Source organism: Drosophila sulfurigaster, chromosome 3 (genome assembly GCF_023558435.1).
Source record: "Drosophila sulfurigaster albostrigata strain 15112-1811.04 chromosome 3, ASM2355843v2, whole genome shotgun sequence".
Taxonomy (NCBI): Eukaryota; Metazoa; Arthropoda; class Insecta; order Diptera; family Drosophilidae; genus Drosophila; species Drosophila sulfurigaster.
The window spans coordinates 4,936,538-4,953,474 of NC_084883.1; the positions used below are offsets into that span (position 1 = coordinate 4,936,538).

General features: G+C 42.3%; 8 protein-coding genes across 8 annotated transcripts; 3 read left to right on the forward strand and 5 right to left on the reverse strand.

Annotated features, from left to right (window-relative positions):
• Nucleotides 1-650: 650 nt before the first annotated feature.
• LOC133841278 (ras-related protein Rab-4B) lies at nucleotides 651-2,467 on the reverse strand. The gene is made up of 4 exons (XM_062273649.1): nucleotides 2,217-2,467; nucleotides 2,073-2,153; nucleotides 1,587-1,919; nucleotides 651-1,524 (listed from the first exon to the last, which is right to left on the reverse strand). The coding sequence occupies exons 1-4, from the start codon at nucleotides 2,230-2,232 to the stop codon at nucleotides 1,313-1,315; spliced, it is 642 nt and encodes a 213-aa protein (XP_062129633.1). The 5' UTR covers nucleotides 2,233-2,467; the 3' UTR covers nucleotides 651-1,312.
• Nucleotides 2,468-2,728: 261 nt separating this feature from the next.
• On the reverse strand, nucleotides 2,729-3,156 carry LOC133841281 (uncharacterized). The gene is made up of 2 exons (XM_062273652.1): nucleotides 2,962-3,156; nucleotides 2,729-2,885 (listed from the first exon to the last, which is right to left on the reverse strand). The coding sequence occupies exons 1-2, from the start codon at nucleotides 3,070-3,072 to the stop codon at nucleotides 2,790-2,792; spliced, it is 207 nt and encodes a 68-aa protein (XP_062129636.1). The 5' UTR covers nucleotides 3,073-3,156; the 3' UTR covers nucleotides 2,729-2,789.
• Nucleotides 3,157-3,206: 50 nt separating this feature from the next.
• On the forward strand, nucleotides 3,207-3,723 carry LOC133841283 (cytochrome b-c1 complex subunit 10). Its single transcript, XM_062273654.1, has 2 exons — nucleotides 3,207-3,365; nucleotides 3,517-3,723. Exons 1-2 carry the CDS (start codon nucleotides 3,313-3,315, stop codon nucleotides 3,635-3,637), a joined length of 174 nt encoding a protein of 57 aa, XP_062129638.1. The 5' UTR covers nucleotides 3,207-3,312; the 3' UTR covers nucleotides 3,638-3,723.
• LOC133841267 (E3 ubiquitin-protein ligase SH3RF1) lies at nucleotides 3,724-7,818 on the reverse strand. Its single transcript, XM_062273638.1, has 7 exons — nucleotides 7,615-7,818; nucleotides 7,278-7,460; nucleotides 7,110-7,218; nucleotides 5,303-7,031; nucleotides 5,080-5,241; nucleotides 4,735-5,016; nucleotides 3,724-4,407 (listed from the first exon to the last, which is right to left on the reverse strand). The coding sequence occupies exons 2-7, from the start codon at nucleotides 7,389-7,391 to the stop codon at nucleotides 4,233-4,235; spliced, it is 2,571 nt and encodes an 856-aa protein (XP_062129622.1). The 5' UTR covers nucleotides 7,392-7,460; nucleotides 7,615-7,818; the 3' UTR covers nucleotides 3,724-4,232.
• Nucleotides 7,819-8,342: 524 nt separating this feature from the next.
• On the forward strand, nucleotides 8,343-10,721 carry LOC133841269 (nucleolar GTP-binding protein 2). The gene is made up of 3 exons (XM_062273640.1): nucleotides 8,343-8,660; nucleotides 8,722-9,400; nucleotides 9,455-10,721. Exons 1-3 carry the CDS (start codon nucleotides 8,451-8,453, stop codon nucleotides 10,612-10,614), a joined length of 2,049 nt encoding a protein of 682 aa, XP_062129624.1. The 5' UTR covers nucleotides 8,343-8,450; the 3' UTR covers nucleotides 10,615-10,721.
• Nucleotides 10,629-11,637, reverse strand: LOC133841277 (PSME3-interacting protein). The gene is made up of 3 exons (XM_062273648.1): nucleotides 11,352-11,637; nucleotides 11,134-11,294; nucleotides 10,629-11,068 (listed from the first exon to the last, which is right to left on the reverse strand). The coding sequence occupies exons 1-3, from the start codon at nucleotides 11,545-11,547 to the stop codon at nucleotides 10,709-10,711; spliced, it is 717 nt and encodes a 238-aa protein (XP_062129632.1). The 5' UTR covers nucleotides 11,548-11,637; the 3' UTR covers nucleotides 10,629-10,708.
• Nucleotides 11,638-11,807: 170 nt separating this feature from the next.
• LOC133841272 (rab proteins geranylgeranyltransferase component A) lies at nucleotides 11,808-14,686 on the forward strand. The gene is made up of 3 exons (XM_062273643.1): nucleotides 11,808-11,973; nucleotides 12,035-13,102; nucleotides 13,158-14,686. Exons 1-3 carry the CDS (start codon nucleotides 11,925-11,927, stop codon nucleotides 13,562-13,564), a joined length of 1,524 nt encoding a protein of 507 aa, XP_062129627.1. The 5' UTR covers nucleotides 11,808-11,924; the 3' UTR covers nucleotides 13,565-14,686.
• On the reverse strand, nucleotides 14,513-16,853 carry LOC133841270 (serine/threonine-protein kinase hippo). The gene is made up of 2 exons (XM_062273641.1): nucleotides 15,328-16,853; nucleotides 14,513-15,270 (listed from the first exon to the last, which is right to left on the reverse strand). The coding sequence occupies exons 1-2, from the start codon at nucleotides 16,604-16,606 to the stop codon at nucleotides 14,513-14,515; spliced, it is 2,037 nt and encodes a 678-aa protein (XP_062129625.1). The 5' UTR covers nucleotides 16,607-16,853.
• Nucleotides 16,854-16,937: the final 84 nt, after the last annotated feature.

Sequence of the window (16,937 nt, forward strand, 5' to 3'; positions counted from 1 at the left end):
ATTTTTATATAGGGAAGAAAAGAGAAGGAGGCATCTCTGACCCCATAAAATATATGGGTAATTCATGACGGAATTTGTCCCGTGCGAGACACTTTACATTGAAAATAACATAAACTGAAACAATTTTAAAAATAAGAAAAGGGTATTTTTATAGCTTTAGATAAGTACTTTAATTAGAGCTAAGAATGGTTTTTGAATTTTCTTTCTATTTTGTTTTCTGTTCTGATAATTGCAAAAATTAACAAATTTGTACGCAAAACCAAAAAAATGAACGAATTTATATATTTTATCGAAAAACAGAAAGCTTTAAGAAAAACATTCACTTATTTTTAAAATTGTTTAGATTTCTTTAAAAAAAAATGTACTTCTTATCTAGCTAGTAGTCTTAAACCAAGCCTTGATGAGATAGCTGCATGAAAAAATTGTTTCAAAATATATCCAAAAATGTGGATGTGTGTTACCACCTGTTGCTTAGTACAATTAATCAAATTTTTATAATTACAATAAACTTTTTATACAAAAATCCTATTGGCTTTTCTTATTGAGGGAACTCATCTATATCCACTACAGCTTTTAATTTCTGTGTAGTGCTGATTAAATTTTTTGCTAAACATATCCCGGCACTGTCACTAATAAGTAATTCAAAGAACTTTCGATTATTTAAGATAGCGCTTTTATTTACCGCGTGCATATAATTATTTAAATTTCTTTACATCTTGCATTGTCAGCGCTGAGGTTGACATTGCTTATTTACAAAATGCTGGGCGCATTATTTTTATTTTTTTTTTACATCCGGTAATGACTCATTTGGTTTGTTATACGCCACTACCGGACTTTGATATTTCTCCAGATGCTAGTCGATAATCGTTGTTAATTGGCCCGCCACTGGTTACAATAATAATAATTATAATAAAAAAGTGCTTACAATTTACATACATAAGTAACAATGAAAAAGTTGTACAATTAATTCAGCATATGAATTTAAGTCATCAATTAAAAATCATGAGAAAAATCGAATTAATATTTTGGAATGATATATAAGTTGTACTGCTGACTCCAGATACTTTTTAAGTTTTAACCAATTCGATTCTAATTAAGACGAACTATTCATTAAAAATGTTAAAAGGGAAGCGACACTCACAAAGTACATAAATATATAAAACAAAACGTAAGGATAATGCGGTCTCGTATCAAGTATCAATAGATTAAATGAGATTAATAAGCGTCGCCTAAACTAATACAAAGTTAATGATCTATCTTGCCTACATGCCGATTCTTGATTTATCTTCCTATTAAAACTTTCACTCCGACCTTATACACGACAGGTGCAATCAGGTTTGTTAATGCTTCGCTGTCTCGTTTGCAAATTGCGCAACGCAGCTCCGCCGTATTGAATGCCACTGCCAATGCGCTCAGGATCCAGTTCACCGGTTTCGATCTTCGCTAGTATGGTTTTTGAGCACTTAAGAAAGGCCTCCTCGACATTCTCGCCCGTTTTCGCGCTAGTCTCCAAAAAGATCAGCTCTGGGAAAAAATTGCACACATTAAATACAAATAGTTGCAAGCAAATATTCATCTGTACACACCATTTTCTTGAGCAAAGCTGCTGGCTTCAAGAAATGTGACGTCTCGGGCTTCTTCCAAGTCCTTCTTATTACCCACCAGCAGAATGACAATATTCGGACTGGCCAAAGTACGTGCATCATTTAGCCAATTGGTCAGGGCATTGAACGAATCACGCGACGTTGTGTCATAGACGAGCAGTGCACCAGCAGCTCCGCGATAATAAGAGCGTGTCACCGAACGGAACCTCTCCTGTCCAGCTGTGTCCCATATTTGAAGCTTCACTGACTTGCCACCAACATTCACAATCCGCGAACCAAACTCAACGCCAATAGTATGTGAACTATCGTCCTTGACTGCGGAATCGAATGGAAAGATTGAATTAACACAGTCGTACTCCGTAGAATATACATGCATATATATAGAAGCTCCCTGTATCAAGAGCCCTACAACACTTTGATTGCATATGTATATATGTATGTACATTTAATGCAATTCAGCTTACTCACATTTGCTTTCGATGAAATGATGCAAGAGACAACTTTTGCCGCTGCCAGCACTACCAATTATAAGAAATTTGAACAGGTAATCTATAAAGGTGAGCAAACATTACATTTCAATTACTAATTAATTTCTATTTCGTGATGACAGACCGTATGTTTCAGACATGTTATTGTATTTGCGTCTTTATTTCTTTGTTGACTTGTCGCTCTGTAGCCAGCGTCTTTGTTTGCTCTTCTCGTGTTTTTGGAGCTAAAAGTTAAGTTATCGCCTACGAATATTTGCTCTATATGTCAGAATCACACGCTATTTCAATAAAACTTATTTATTGTTTTTAACTAAAAACTATTGTTGTTCACATGCAATAAGTATTCTAATGCGTGTGACCGCAAGTTTGATTTCCCAAATATACCACATTCTTACAAAATATACTGAAACATAAAATCTGCGCAATGAACTATTTAAAATGGTTTATTCCCTGGTTTTTAGTCAAACTAAAAATCTTCCAGCTAAATGAAAAAGAAATAAAAACGTTTGTTCCGGCAATATTTAATTTTTTTAGTACCCAACTAAACGAAAAGAAACTTGCATTAAGCAGGATGATTTATAATTAACAGGTGTTTTTTGTTCTGTGCCTATTTAATACAAATTATATTTACATACATACATATGTATGTATGTTCTTAGAACCTTAACAAATATATCTTATCTTATCGTTACTACATTTATGAATCCTTTTTCGGTTCTACATAGTTTTGATAACAATTAATTGGATCCTTCGCAGTGTACACCGAATAAGCTCGCTTGCTATCCTCAAAGTTCTGAATGCATTTGTAAATAAATTTGTAACAAAAAATTATTCTGGGGGTAATCAGCTGATTCAAAGCGTTTCCTTACCTTAATGTCACCGGTTATCAATGTCCACAAGTAGATGAATACAGATGGCATCAAACTGCTCAGAATGGCCAGTTCGAATACATTCAAATCGCCAAAAATAGCTATCTTCATCGTGTTGGATTTAACTTGAATTAATATTTAACCGCAACAAAACTGAACACAAGTGCAAACGATGACTAACTGTTGACTTCACGTACGCCACATGACAGGGTTGCCTAGCATGGAATTTTTTCAACATTTCTACCATGTGTTACCCTATTTTCCAGGGCATTTTTGTGTATAGCTAGACAGCCACACTGCTGACGGCCACTGAATATTTATTTGCGAATAACTTGTTAAAAATATAATAAAATGGCTTTTCGCATACCCTTTGGCAAGAAACACGCCGAAATTGCGACCTCTTTGTAAGTAAATCTGAATTGGCGTCGAATGACATTGAAATCTACGGATACAACAGGTTCCTTCTAAAGAGGGGAGCAATATCTGCATTGCATAATCAAAACCTGACAAATATCATTACAAGTTGACTTAATTGATTCCTTCGTTTGTTGTCAGCGTTCGCTCTGGCGCAGGATTCGGTGGCGCGGCCGGTTTGGCCCTCCTTTATTACACGGACTGGAAATTGGTGCTGCAATACGTGCCCATCTACGGATCCAAGTTCGACAAGAGCGAGTAGACGAGGCGACTCCTTTGAACTAGTTAAATACGTTTGATTAATTCATGTTGATATTAATCGTGAATAAAATAAGTTCAACTCGATAATCAGTTTGCATATGTTTTATTTTAATATTATGAATATTCGAATGCATGTTTGTTTGTATACTTAAGTACAAGTTACTACGAATAACAGTTTTGTTTTTTTTAATTTCTTATGTCTAATTTAGAGTACAAAGGAAACGTACAAACTCTACGTTTGGATCAAAGAGACAGGTTCGTTCGTTGGTTCGATTTCACTAACTAATTAAACAGTATTATGATCTTAAGTACACAAGTATAATATTAGGTATGCTTATGCCTATTTTTGATTAAAAATCGTATCAAAAACTACATAATAGAGAATATCGCATTCGTATTCGAGCGCAGTATAAAAATGTACAAAAAAGTTCTTTTTCGAAAAGATCATAAGCGATTAAAGGAGATATTGGAAAACCTTCGAACATTTGTGGAAGCACAAATCGACCGGCGATTTTTTAAAGGGGATTTTGACAAATGTGCGTGTATAATTTGAAATTTCACACCACGAATGCATTAAGGAATGTGCAATAAAGAAGCTAAATATCCGGTTCCACAAAGGAAGCTGGAAATAAACCAGTCCTATGAGTGCGCGCATGCGTTCCTTTATACCATCCATTCTTCTGCTTGCGCTGCACATAGATGATATCTCCCAAGCGCAGTTCCAATTCAATGTCGCTGTTCGGCGGATACGGCACAATGCAACGAAAGCGGCTGTGAATTAAACAAAATGTGTTATTAGGTGCGGTAAGATTAAAAGTTATGGATATTATATAAGGTTCAGAGAAAAGTGTAGCCTCGTTTTTTTTTCTAATTGCAGCTTAGCAGCTCCCTCATTACTAGTTATATGAATAAATGAATATGAATTAAATTAACTTTAAATTTAAAAAAAAAATTATTTTGTAAATGAAATCCATTTTAAATTGTGTCTAATTTTAACTATCTGATTACCAATTATTTCTGTATCTCTTTAAAATAAATGCAAAATCATCATAAACGTCATATGAGAAAAGATAAAATCTATGCACATTTAGTACTAACCTTTCTCGGGTGCAGTACATCGATTTTGTAGTCGCACTGGCCTTTATGGCTGCCTCAGAAATGATACCGCTATTGCTATTGCTGTTGTTGTTGCTATTACTGTTGCTGTTGCTGGCACAAAGTACATGTCCCGCGTCCAGGCTTTGAGTCTTGCGATGATTTGGGGCAATGATCATATTAGCATGGAGCTGCGTTTGGGTTTGGGTATGGCTTGATGGCGGCGGCGACACCGCATTATTGTACATGCTACGAAAGGTGGCTGCGTCCAATGATTGCCTGGCACTGCGAGTGAATTTATGAAATATTAGGAAACATAATCAACAAGAACCCAAATTGCAGTCTCACCAAACCAAATGCGGTCGCTCTTTGTTGTTGCTTTTGATGCGCTGCGATCCGTAGGAAATGTTGCTGCTATTCGGCTGAAACTGTTGTCCGGCGTTCGATGTCGCTGGAGTTGTTTCTTTGAGAGGCTGACTTTGTTGCAACTGACTGGGACAAGAGCCGGATCTGATCAAAGGAGAGCAGGTAAATAAATGATATTACATGTACAACTTTTGGCAATACGTACCTCACATGCACTGGATGCAATGGCTCCGCTTTGACGATGGCTTCAGTTGCAATTGGGGCTTCTTTGGGCGCTGCTTGCTGATGCTGCTGTAGCGGAGCACCCGGTGACTTTGAACGCGTTTTCATGTGCGTTAGGCGTCGCATAAGTCCAACAGCACCTGAACTGCTTGCAGAAGTCTCGGGTTTGCTTTCAGCATTGCCGCTTGACTTGCGACTGAATAGCGCCTCCACTGGCTTTGTCCACATAGAACAACTGGTTGTTGTATTTGTTGCTTGCGGCAACTGTTGCTGCTGCTGTTGTCGTGGAGGCAGATCTGGTGGCTGCGTAGGCAGCAAGTTGCTCAGACGCACGTCGAGTGACTGAGCCGGTGGCCCATTCATCTCTGTGCATGGCGGCACAAATTTCCATTGATGCATCAGCTGCTGTTGATCTCGTGTGCGTAACGGCGTCAAATAGTTGCCCGGAAAGACACCAGTAATGTCCAGCCAGTTCTTACCTTTGAACCAGCCATCCACACAGCGCTCGGTCACAATGTAAACGCATCCTTTCTTCAGCTCCAGCTCATCGGCATGACTTGGCTTATAGGGGAACAACGCCAGATAGCCCCATGGCAGTGTTGGCGGCAGCTGTTGCTGATGTACATGCGTCTTCAGTACGCGAGATGTCTGAGATGCCTGCGTTATAGTGGCTGTTGTGACTGCATTTGCCTGGGAGCTTAACTCTAAGCGATTTAGTTCATGTGGCAGACTGAGAATTTCAGCAGAATGACGGTTAGTTTGCATCAAACTAAGTGGTGCTGACTGTAGCAGGGCGTTTAATGAATGCCTTTTCTCCTTGGCCCCTTTATCCCGATAACGTACCGAACCACAGCCACCTCCGCCTCCAGCGACTGTTGCAGCTGAAACAGTTGCAGCAGCGGTAGCAACATGTTGCGGCGTATTGGGCAGCGACTGGTGATTAGGACTACAGTTGTTCGAACTACTGGTGGAACTGGAGTTGCTGCTGCTGTTGTTCGATGAATTGCTGTTTGACGAGCCAGTGCTGGAATCGTTTGTAATGTGCGTGGGATCGATTAGCGGCACTGGTGGCAAAGCACGTTGCTGCTGCAGTTGCATCAATTGCACAGAGGGCTGCGACGGCGCACTGGTGGCTCCGCTGTCTAGCAGCTTTTTTGCTGCCGCATTAAGTTCGACAAATGCAATAGGAAAGATGCCAATGGTTTGACCAATACGTCCCTCGGCCCAATTGTGATCGACGCGACGCAGCACATGGATGACGGTGCTCTTTTTGAACTCCAAGCAGCCTTCCTCATCGCTCGGTCCCATTTTGAAGTCATACATGGCAATGCACTGTGGCATAGGCAAGGCGACAGCGACCTTAACATAGTTGATGGGAAATGTGCCCTCCTGGCCATTCGCCTGGCCAACGAACCAGTTGTTATCGATGCGCTGCTTTAGTAGTATTAGGTCGCCTTTCTTAAATTTTAAATCGCTAGCTTCGCTGCTGGCGAAATCGAAGAGCGCATAGGCGTGTGGCAATAGAAATCGTCGCTGCTTTTGGCGAGTTGCAGCTTGTTGTTGTTGCTGTGGTTGTTGTTGCTGCTGCTGTTGGGGTAGGTGCTGCTGTTGTTCTTGTTGCTGTGTAGGTGCAACTTCCGGCTGCGTTCTGCTTGCGTTTGTCTGCGCCAAATCTTCGGCTTTGTCATTTTTGCCAGCAGTTTGTTTCATGCCTGACAAGAGAGATTAACTATTAGTTGCTACTGCCCACAATTGCTGCCTACACATGCGCATTAAACAAATAAACTTACCTTCTAAGATTCGCATTAGCAAAACGTTTGGCGGCAGCTCGTCAATACGGCTATTCACCAATACTCGACATTCGGGGCAACGCAATTTGTGCTGGCTGGCCACGATGTCCTATGTTTGATATAGAATAAATACAATAAAAGTCAACGTATTATATATTTACTACTTACCAGCAGACACTTGCGACAGAAGGTGTGTTGACATGGCAGCACCTTTGAAGTGGTGTCTAAGCGTTCGAGGCATACGGAACATTCCAACAGGTCATTCAGTGTGTGTTCATCCATTTTGCAGTTGTATTCGTTTTAATTTTGCATAATTATTTGCCCTTTTTTGTGCTCTTTATTCGGCTATCTCTGCATCACAAAACAAAAAAGAGAAAAAATCTCAAGGATGGTCACAGTTTGAATTTCGTGCAAAGCAACATTCCAAAAAGCACACGCACACACTCAAACTACACATACACACACAATACGCTCCAAAGCTGTAGCTTGTGAAATACATACGTACATCCGTTTGTATATCTGAATCTCATTGATTTACCACTAAGAACTACTTTGAACTGTTTCACTTATAAGTTACATCTTTACTCTTTTGTTTTTAACTAAACAAAAAGCAGAGCTATGGGATTAGATTTATTAAATGCAGCTAGCGTGCAGCTCGTGGCCATTATTGAAATGAACAACTACAAATATGCATACACTTGCACACGGACACGGACTTAAACCAGCTTGCTTCTAAGCCACACTTCAAATCACTTGAATATGAACACTTTTTAAGTTGACTTTTAACAAATTTGTCATAGTCATCCCTTGATGAACAAACACCGACTTACGTTTTTTAAGTATTAACTCATAGTATCTCTCAATGTTTCTATAAGCATTATTATTATTTCTAAATACAATCTGGAAGGAAATATATATTATTTACATCGCATCTATATTTACGCCTATTGGCGTTCAGCGTAGCGTGGCCAGATCTTTTTTTACATTCGTATGGCAACCTTCACAAAGAAATCATCGAAATATTTGAATTGGACGATTGTCGTATCATGTCGTATTTATTTACGAATCGAAATAGTAGAATTATAAATTGTTTGACATTTGTTGCAGGATTTCTTATAATTACTGTCTAGAGCCGCTTGATAAGTGCGTAGCAATTACGGCAATACGATATAAATTTTAAATGGTATCGATAACAAATAACGATGACCATAATTTGACTACAGTGTTATCGTACAACCTAACCTTTCTTTTTACAGCGGAACGTGTTTGTTTTGATTCGTGCGTGCTGTGAGAACAGCAGTTCTATTGTCCTAAACGCACGTAAATTACAACAAAACAAAAATGCCGAAAGTACGCAGCACACCGGGCAAGCCCCGCACTCAGGGATTCAACCATTCCAATCACTCCATGAATCCAGAGAGGCCCAAAAGTGGCCTCAAAGGTGTCGCACACCCGAGAACCAAAGGCACTATCAAGCGCCTGCAGATGTATCGCAATTTCAAGGCCAAGCGCGATCGCACTGGTAAAATTCTAACTCCCGCGCCTTTCCAGGTAAGTCAAGAACCATCTCATAAGGAACTACAGTGATCATGATCGCTTGATGCATTTATAGGGTCGCCTGCCGGCTGGAACAATGGCACGTGTGGAACCTACACCCAAGTGGTTCAGCAATTCACGCGTCATATCACAGAATGCTCTGCAAAAGTTCCAGGATGAGATTGGCAAGGCTGTCAAGGATCCCTATCAGGTGATAATGAAACCCTCACAATTGCCTGTAACGCTGCTCAACGAGGCCTCCAAATACCAACGTGTGCATCTACTGGACACTGAGAGCTTTGATAGCGTCTTCGGACCAAAGAAGCAACGAAAACGTGTTAGCCTCAAGGTACGCGATCTGGAGGATTTGAGCCGTGCAGCCGACGAACAAGCTGAGCAATATGATTCCACAAAAGATGTGGATCTTATTCGCGAGGACACAGGTGAAAAGAAGGCAGTGCGTGATTGGGTATTTGGTGCGGGCCAGAGCAAGCGTATTTGGAATGAGTTGCACAAGGTTGTGGATGCCTCCGATGTACTGCTACAGGTTCTGGATGCACGCGATCCCATGGGCACACGTTCCAAGTACATTGAGGAGTTTCTGCGAAAAGAGAAGCCACACAAACATCTGTTCTTCATACTGAACAAGGTAGATTTGGTGCCAGTGTGGGTGACACAGCGCTGGGTGGCCATCCTAAGTGCAGAGTACCCCACCATTGCCTTCCATGCTTCACTGCAGCATCCCTTTGGCAAAGGTAAGACCTTAGTAACGTTAAACTAACAATTTAATTAACACAATCATTTAACAGGTGCTTTGATCAACTTGTTCCGCCAGTTGGGCAAACTTCACATGGATAAGAAACAGATCAGCGTTGGCTTTATTGGATATCCTAATGTAGGCAAATCATCGGTCATCAATGCACTGCGCTCCAAAAAGGTCTGCAATGTGGCGCCAATTGCTGGCGAAACCAAAGTCTGGCAGTACATAACTCTAATGAAGCGCATATTTCTCATTGATTGTCCTGGAGTCGTTTATCCCTCGGCTGAAACCGACACCGAGAAGGTGCTGAAAGGCGTGGTGCGTGTGGAGTTGGTCACCAATCCCGAGGACTATGTGGAGACTGTATTACAACGTGTGCGCAGCGAATACATTGCCAAGAACTACAAAATCGACAGCTGGACGACGTCCACACACTTCCTCGAGCAGTTGGCCAAGAAGACTGGCAAATTGCTAAAAGGTGGCGAACCAGATGTCACAGTCACGGCTCGCATGGTGCTGAACGATTGGCAGCGTGGCAAGCTGCCATTCTATGTGCCACCTGAGGGCTTTGCGATACCCAAATCACAAGAAGGCAAATCGAGCGAAGAGGAAACTGCCGCAGCTGATACTGACGCTGTTGCTGCCGAAGAAGATGCGGATGCTAAGTCGGAGGCGCCTACGTTTGTAAGCGAATCGGTGAAAAAGGCACGCGAGTTTAAACAGATACAAGATTTCCGCAAAATTCGCGTGGGTCTGGAGTATGAGCAGCAGGATGAGCGTGAACTAGATCACATCGATTTAGAGCTGTTGGAGCAACAGAAGCAGGAGCGAGCAGCTCGCAAGAAGGCGCGTCTTGTTAATCCCGAGAACGAGGCTGAAAATTCAAGTGATGGTGCTAGTGACTTCTACTCTGAGGATGAGTACAACGATGATTTGCAGCGTGTGGTGCACAAGAAAGCCAAGGCTAAGAAGCCGCAACAGCTGGCCATCACATCATCTGGGAAATTCCGGGTTGCCAAAGTGCAACCTGGTGATTCCGACAATGATGATGACAGCGATGACGATGGTCCTAGTGCGAAGGCGCCACGTCTCAATGCTAAGCAGAAGCGGGCGTTGGAACGTAGCCAAAAGCGTAAGAAGATTGGCAGCAACTTCTATGAAACGACCAATGTGAAGAATCGCAATCGCAACAAGAAAAAGGATACATAACACAATGGACCACACAATGTTTTTAATTCCTAGGTTATATATTTCGTTGAAGAAAACACTACGCATTAATTATTAAGAATCGCCAATAAACTGATCATTCAGTAGCACATTGCTTCTTTTTGATTATCTTGCGACCACACAAGTCCACTAGACTGTTTTTATCCTGATCCAGATCATCGGTATCCGTGCTTGCCTCCGAGTCGCTCGATTCGGTATAAGATCCAATACCAGGCAATATGGCAATGCATCTGAGTCCGCCTACATCATGTTGCGTGTCAGTTGTGGTTTCAGTTGAGCTGACAGCTGTTTGTTCCAGTTTTGCTACTTTGCTGGTTGTGGGTATTTCTCCATTTCGGCGTTTTATGCCTTGTCCCAGCAATGATTTTTGAGTATTCCGCGTCGTCGATGCAACGCCAATAGATTTGGCTGTGGTTTTGATCTCCGCTTGCAGTTTCTGTTGAATGCATTATAGATAGGGAAGTTACGGGAATGGTAACTAAAGAACTGAATGCGTTTTACCTTGTCAACACTCTCTTCCTGCAGCTTCTCGACTCGATTACGAAAGTCTTTTAATTCGAGTTCCTCATCGCGCATTTGCTGTCGCTCGGCATTCATTTTGTGAGCATCGACGAGCTCGAGGAACTGCACCTCATCATCGTCCAGACCGCGTATTAGATTCTCTGTGCATTTGGATTAAAATTAGTCCGAATTTTAATTGATGAATTTGTTGTACTCACTAAGTTTATGCGCTTCCTCGTATTCCATGTCCTTTTTGCTTTTTTGCTCCTTCAATCGCTCGTAGAGCGAACGTCCGTCGTAGGGCTCCTCTGGTCTTTCTAGGGGATCGTCCGGTTGTCTCACTCGTTCCCACTCTTCCTGACGACGCTTACGTGCCTCGGCCGCTTCGGATTCAGTTACAAATCCGGAACTCATTATTATTTATTTATTTACGAAAGGTTTTCAACAAAGTAGCTGCTGCTTCAGAAATGTGTTGTCGCTGCCTAGTGTTAGAAAACGTAGCGATAATTTATATCGATTATTTTGTTGAGATTACAAGCTTTAAATGCAGATAATTATTTAAGCTTTATTTCTAGTGACTGGCTAAAAGGGAAAGTAATTGTGTCGATTTGCACTATCCAATTATTATTTTTTTTCTTTTTGACTTATAAATAAATTGTTATCGATTAGTGGCCCAACAGCATACTACGCAAAACTAGATAACAGCTGTGATTGCTTGTGTACAATTAAAACCGAGAACTTGTGCATTTAATTTGTTTAACTTGCATTACTTCAACTAAATAGCAGCTACCATGTCGGATGATCTGCCAGATCAATTCGATTTAGTCGTTATTGGCACAGGTGAGAAGAAACACGCTTTTAAACTCTTCAACCCACGATGAGTCATTCGATCTCTTTTTAGGCTTCACGGAGTCTTGTATCGCAGCTGCTGCCAGTCGCATTGGCAAAACCGTGCTGCACATCGATCCAAATGAATACTACGGTGATGTGTGGAGCTCTTTCAATCTGGATGCATTAAACACGCTGCTGCAGCAGTCAAACACAATGGTGCGAAACGGACGCTTCACATGGCACGATTCCTGTGAGGAAAGTGCGTCTTGGACACGCGAAAAACTGCTTGAGAAATCACGTAGATTCAGTTTGGACCTGTGCCCACGTGTGGCATATTCGGCTGGCGAGCTAGTACAGTTATTGATCAAATCCAACATATGTCGTTACGCAGAATTCCGTGCCTTGGATCATGTCTGCATGTGGTATAACAACGAACTTGTCTCAGTGCCTTGTTCGCGCAGCGATGTCTTCAATACCAAGACCCTGAGTATTGTGGAGAAGCGACTGTTGATGAAGTTCCTAACTGCCTGCAACGACTATGGCGAAGATAAATGCAATGAGGACTCGCTCGCCTTTCGTGGACGAACCTTTCTTGAATATTTGCAGGCACAACGGGTGACTGACAAGATTGCCACCTGTGTCATGCAGTCTATTGCCATGTGTACGCCAAACACCAGTTTTGAGGAGGGCATGCAGCGCACCCAGCGTTTCTTGGGGAGCTTGGGTCGCTATGGCAACACGCCTTTTCTGTTTCCCATGTACGGATGCGGCGAATTGCCACAATGCTTTTGCCGGCTGTGCGCCGTTTATGGCGGTATCTATTGTCTGAAACGTAGCGTTGATCACATCACCGTGGAAGATAGCACAAATGAGTTGCTGCTGAGCAGTACGGGCAAAACGCTGCGTGCCAAGCAAGTGGTCTGTGCACCAGGACAAGTGCCTTTGGGCCAGCTGCAGAGCGAGGTACGTGCTCATATCTCACGTGGCTTGCTGATTGCCAGCAGTCCGTTGGGAGGCGAGGATCTCAATAAGGGTGGTGGTGGCGTCAACTTGCTGCGACTGCTAGCGCCCGATGGACAACACGAAGCGTTCCTCATCCAATTATCTCACTATTCCGGCACCTGCCCCGAAGGACTTTGTAAGCAGAGTGTAGTGCAGTACACTTACAACTAATAATTTATTACTCTTTGCAGATCTATTTCATTTAACTACGTCCGCAAGCAGTGACGATCCTGCTGCTGATCTGGCGCCTTTCGTCGAGCTGCTCTTTGGAGCACAGACACCACAACAACTCATCTATAGCGCTTACTTTACTATAGCTGCACCAGTTACCACAAATTCTGCATCTACCACGTCTATTTACTGCACAGCGCCGCCCAGCTATGAGCTGGACTATGATGCTGCCATTGCCAATGCTCGGGAAATCTTTGGCAAGTTGTATGTAGATGCAGAGTTTCTACCCCGCGCTCCTGATCCGGAGGAGATAGTCGTTGATGGCGAGGATCCGAGTGCGTTAAATGAACACAGTCTGCCTGATGACTTGCGCGCTCAGTTGCATGATTTGCAACAGGCAGCACAGGCTATGGATATTGCTGAATAGTCGTTAATTTCTATTGGATAGCAGTTTCATTATCATCACTTTATTGTAATCAAAAAATTAGAAATGATCCGAAATCTATATACACACTAAAATATCATCAGATACATATATACTTTTGTTTGGACAATTGAAATGTTATGCAGGACTAATGTTTTTAGTATAAGTTTCTTTTTGCATATTTTGTTCTCTTTTGTATATTTATTGTGTAAATTATTTATATACTCTAAGTTACTATATATGTATGTATATATATATATATATCTATATATATTTGTGTATATGTTTATATATGTGAGTGTTTTGTATGTGTGAAATATATATTCTTTCGAAAAATATGCATTCCAATACGTAATATAAAAATTTATTGCTTGACGGTTTCCTATGCATTTTTTTTCTTAGTTGTTTTTTTGTTAATGTGATGCACTACAATTGATTGATATTGAATAACTGTTAAATTAAAAGTAAACGAAAATGGTAAAGCACAAACATGTAATGAGTAAATTAGTTGAAAAAACAATTCATAACTCAATCGTAAAGTTAACAAGGAAGAACGAACCAATTAAGTCTTAAGGTTATACAGGAGCAGGCTCTGGGGCAGTTGAGATAAATGTATTACAAATAAAAGAGTTGAAGAATAGTTTAGGCTGAGAGTGGTTACCATCTAATTGTTAGATGACTATTTTAGATATGCCACTATTCGAATTTATACTCATGCCAACAGAAAAACACAAAAACGAGTCGAGACGAGACAAAAAAGCCGTGCATATTCGTAATTAGTTAGTGTCTCTAATCCACAATAATATTATGTATATATAATGTATGTAGTGCAGTGCATTTTACAATAAAGCTTTTATGTTCTCGTTTCACTTCAATATCAGCTGCTTGCTTCTTTCATTCAGTTCATGAAATTGTTAATGTTCTGTTTGTTGTTTGGCGTGCTTTCTTTGCCTATATCTTAATCAGATTATTATTGATATTCTGTTGGCGCTTGCGTTTCGCATTCATTGCATCGACAATGGGCTGTCGTTTGGCATTATATTTCTTATTCAGCTGCTCAATCTCCAGCTCCATTTCGTGATCGATGTTGCTCAGCCTTTGGTTCAGATCGTCAAAGGTAAGAAACTTGAGAAACTCAAACTCTCCCTCTACATACGCATGCGATTGTGTGTGCAAATGTTGATGCTGATATGCGGGCGGCGGTTGTGCCACAACTCCAGCCGCTGCTGATGCACCAACAGCTGCCTGTTGTTGCTGCTGTGGCGTTACATTGTTGCGCAGTAAATTCTGCTGATTGTTAAGCGCAATCAGCTGCTCGTTCATCAGCGGATAAGCCATGAGCAAGTGCTGTTGCTGCTGCTGTTGTTGTTGATGCTGTTGCAAGCCATACTGATTGATTTGTGAGATTTGCTGGAATTGCATTTCCATATTGTGCTCCCAATTGTTGGCATCGTTTGCCCCGCTTGCCATGTGTAGCTGCTCTTGCTGCTGTTGTTGCTGCTGCTGTTGCTGTTGTAGTTGTTGCTCAACTGCTGCAGGCGAATACTCAGTAGGCGTGGTCGCTGACTTGTCATCAGCGCGGGCATCGCCAGCATTTTTGCGCTCAAAGTGATCGAGGAACTGTGGACGATAGCGATAACGCGGCTTCTGATCATCATTTCTTTTAGCAGTCGTGGAATCATCCGAATCCGAGTTGATAACCATGGTGCCTGCAAAGTAAAATAATTGAATTAAATGCGCTAAGCGAACAATTTGTGTTCCCTTACCCAGATTCGACTCCAATTCAACCATTGTGCCGCTATCCACTGCTGCCACATCCGCTGCAGAAGTGCCGCTGCCACCGGGTGCGGCTGCTGTTGCTGCCTTCGCTGCTGCCTTGGCCAAGCCGCCACGTATGCCACCTGGGCCCAAAGTGCCTTCGTCCATCTCCTGCTCGGGATGGGCAATCATGGTGGCATCTGACGCCGATGTCTGTTGATATTCATTGAACTTCTCTGGCACTAATGTGCCGGGATCATCGATGAATGTTTTCACCGTGCCCGAATTGAATTCGGTCTCCTCCTCCTGCAGTATTAACCCAGATTCCTGGGTGGCCAGACTTTTGGCCTGGCTCATGGTAACTCCTGCTGCCCGATTGGCGCGCTGTTGCTCCCGTATGGCACACGTCTCCTCCAGCATGGTTTTGAGTATGCTGCGATGCTTGGCATTGCGTATGAATTCATGTTCTAGCAGCTCGGTAGCTGTGGCACGCTCATCCGGGTCCTTTACCAGGCACTTGCTCACAAAGTCTATGAACTCGGTGCTCCAGCGATCCGGCTCACGAAACGACGGCGGCGGCTTCTGTGGTATCATAAAAATAGCACGCATTGGATGTATATCGCCGTACGGGGGCTTGCCCTCGGCCATTTCTAGTGCTGTGATGCCTAGTGACCAGATGTCGGCCACACAATCGTAGCCAATCTCCTCAATGACCTCGGGCGCCATCCAGAAGGGCGTCCCAATCACTGTGTTCCGCTTGGCCATCGTGTCCGTCAACTGGCCGGCGACTCCGAAATCCGCCAGCTTGGCATAGCCTTCGGTATTGAGCAGTATGTTGGCCGCTTTAATGTCGCGATGGATCTTGCGGCGCAGATGTAAATACACTAGACCCTTGAGCGTGTCCGATAGAATGGTAGCTATCTCGTCCTCGGTCAACGTCTTTTTGCGCAGCCGCATAATATCGGAAACGCTGCCGGCACCGCAGTATTCCATGCAGATCCATAAATCATACTGTTTAAAGTAGGAGCCATAGTAGCGAACTACATAGGGTGAATCGCACTGTTGCATAATCGATATCTCCTTTATAATCTCGTGCAGATCAGATTCGACCGGCACCAATTTGATGGCCACAATGGAGCTGCTTTCCTTGTGTAGTGCCTTGTAGACGGAGCCGTAGCTGCCTTCACCGAGTTTGTACATGATGTCAAACACCTTTTCCGGCGGTTGCAGCAGCGACTCCTCCGACAATTTCTTGAGCTCGCCATTGCCATTTGAATTGGAAGACATGTTGCTATTGCTATTGCAGTCTGTTGTGGTTCAACTTGTTATTTTAGACTTTGGCGGCTTTGTTGCATATGCGTTCGGTTGAGTCCTGTACAATATGTTTGCACGTCGCGTATTGTTGTAGCCTTCAATTAACACGGATGATACGTGTGCTACGATAATTAATTGCCAATTTAAATCGACATTTTTTCACACACATTTGTTCTTTATTCGCTCGCCAGAAGAACAGCAGCGTGACCGCAAATTCAACTTTAAAATATACCACTCTGCTTTGTAAAATATACTAGCAAATATACTATTTAGTCAGAGAACAAAGAAAAACAGTTATATTCCC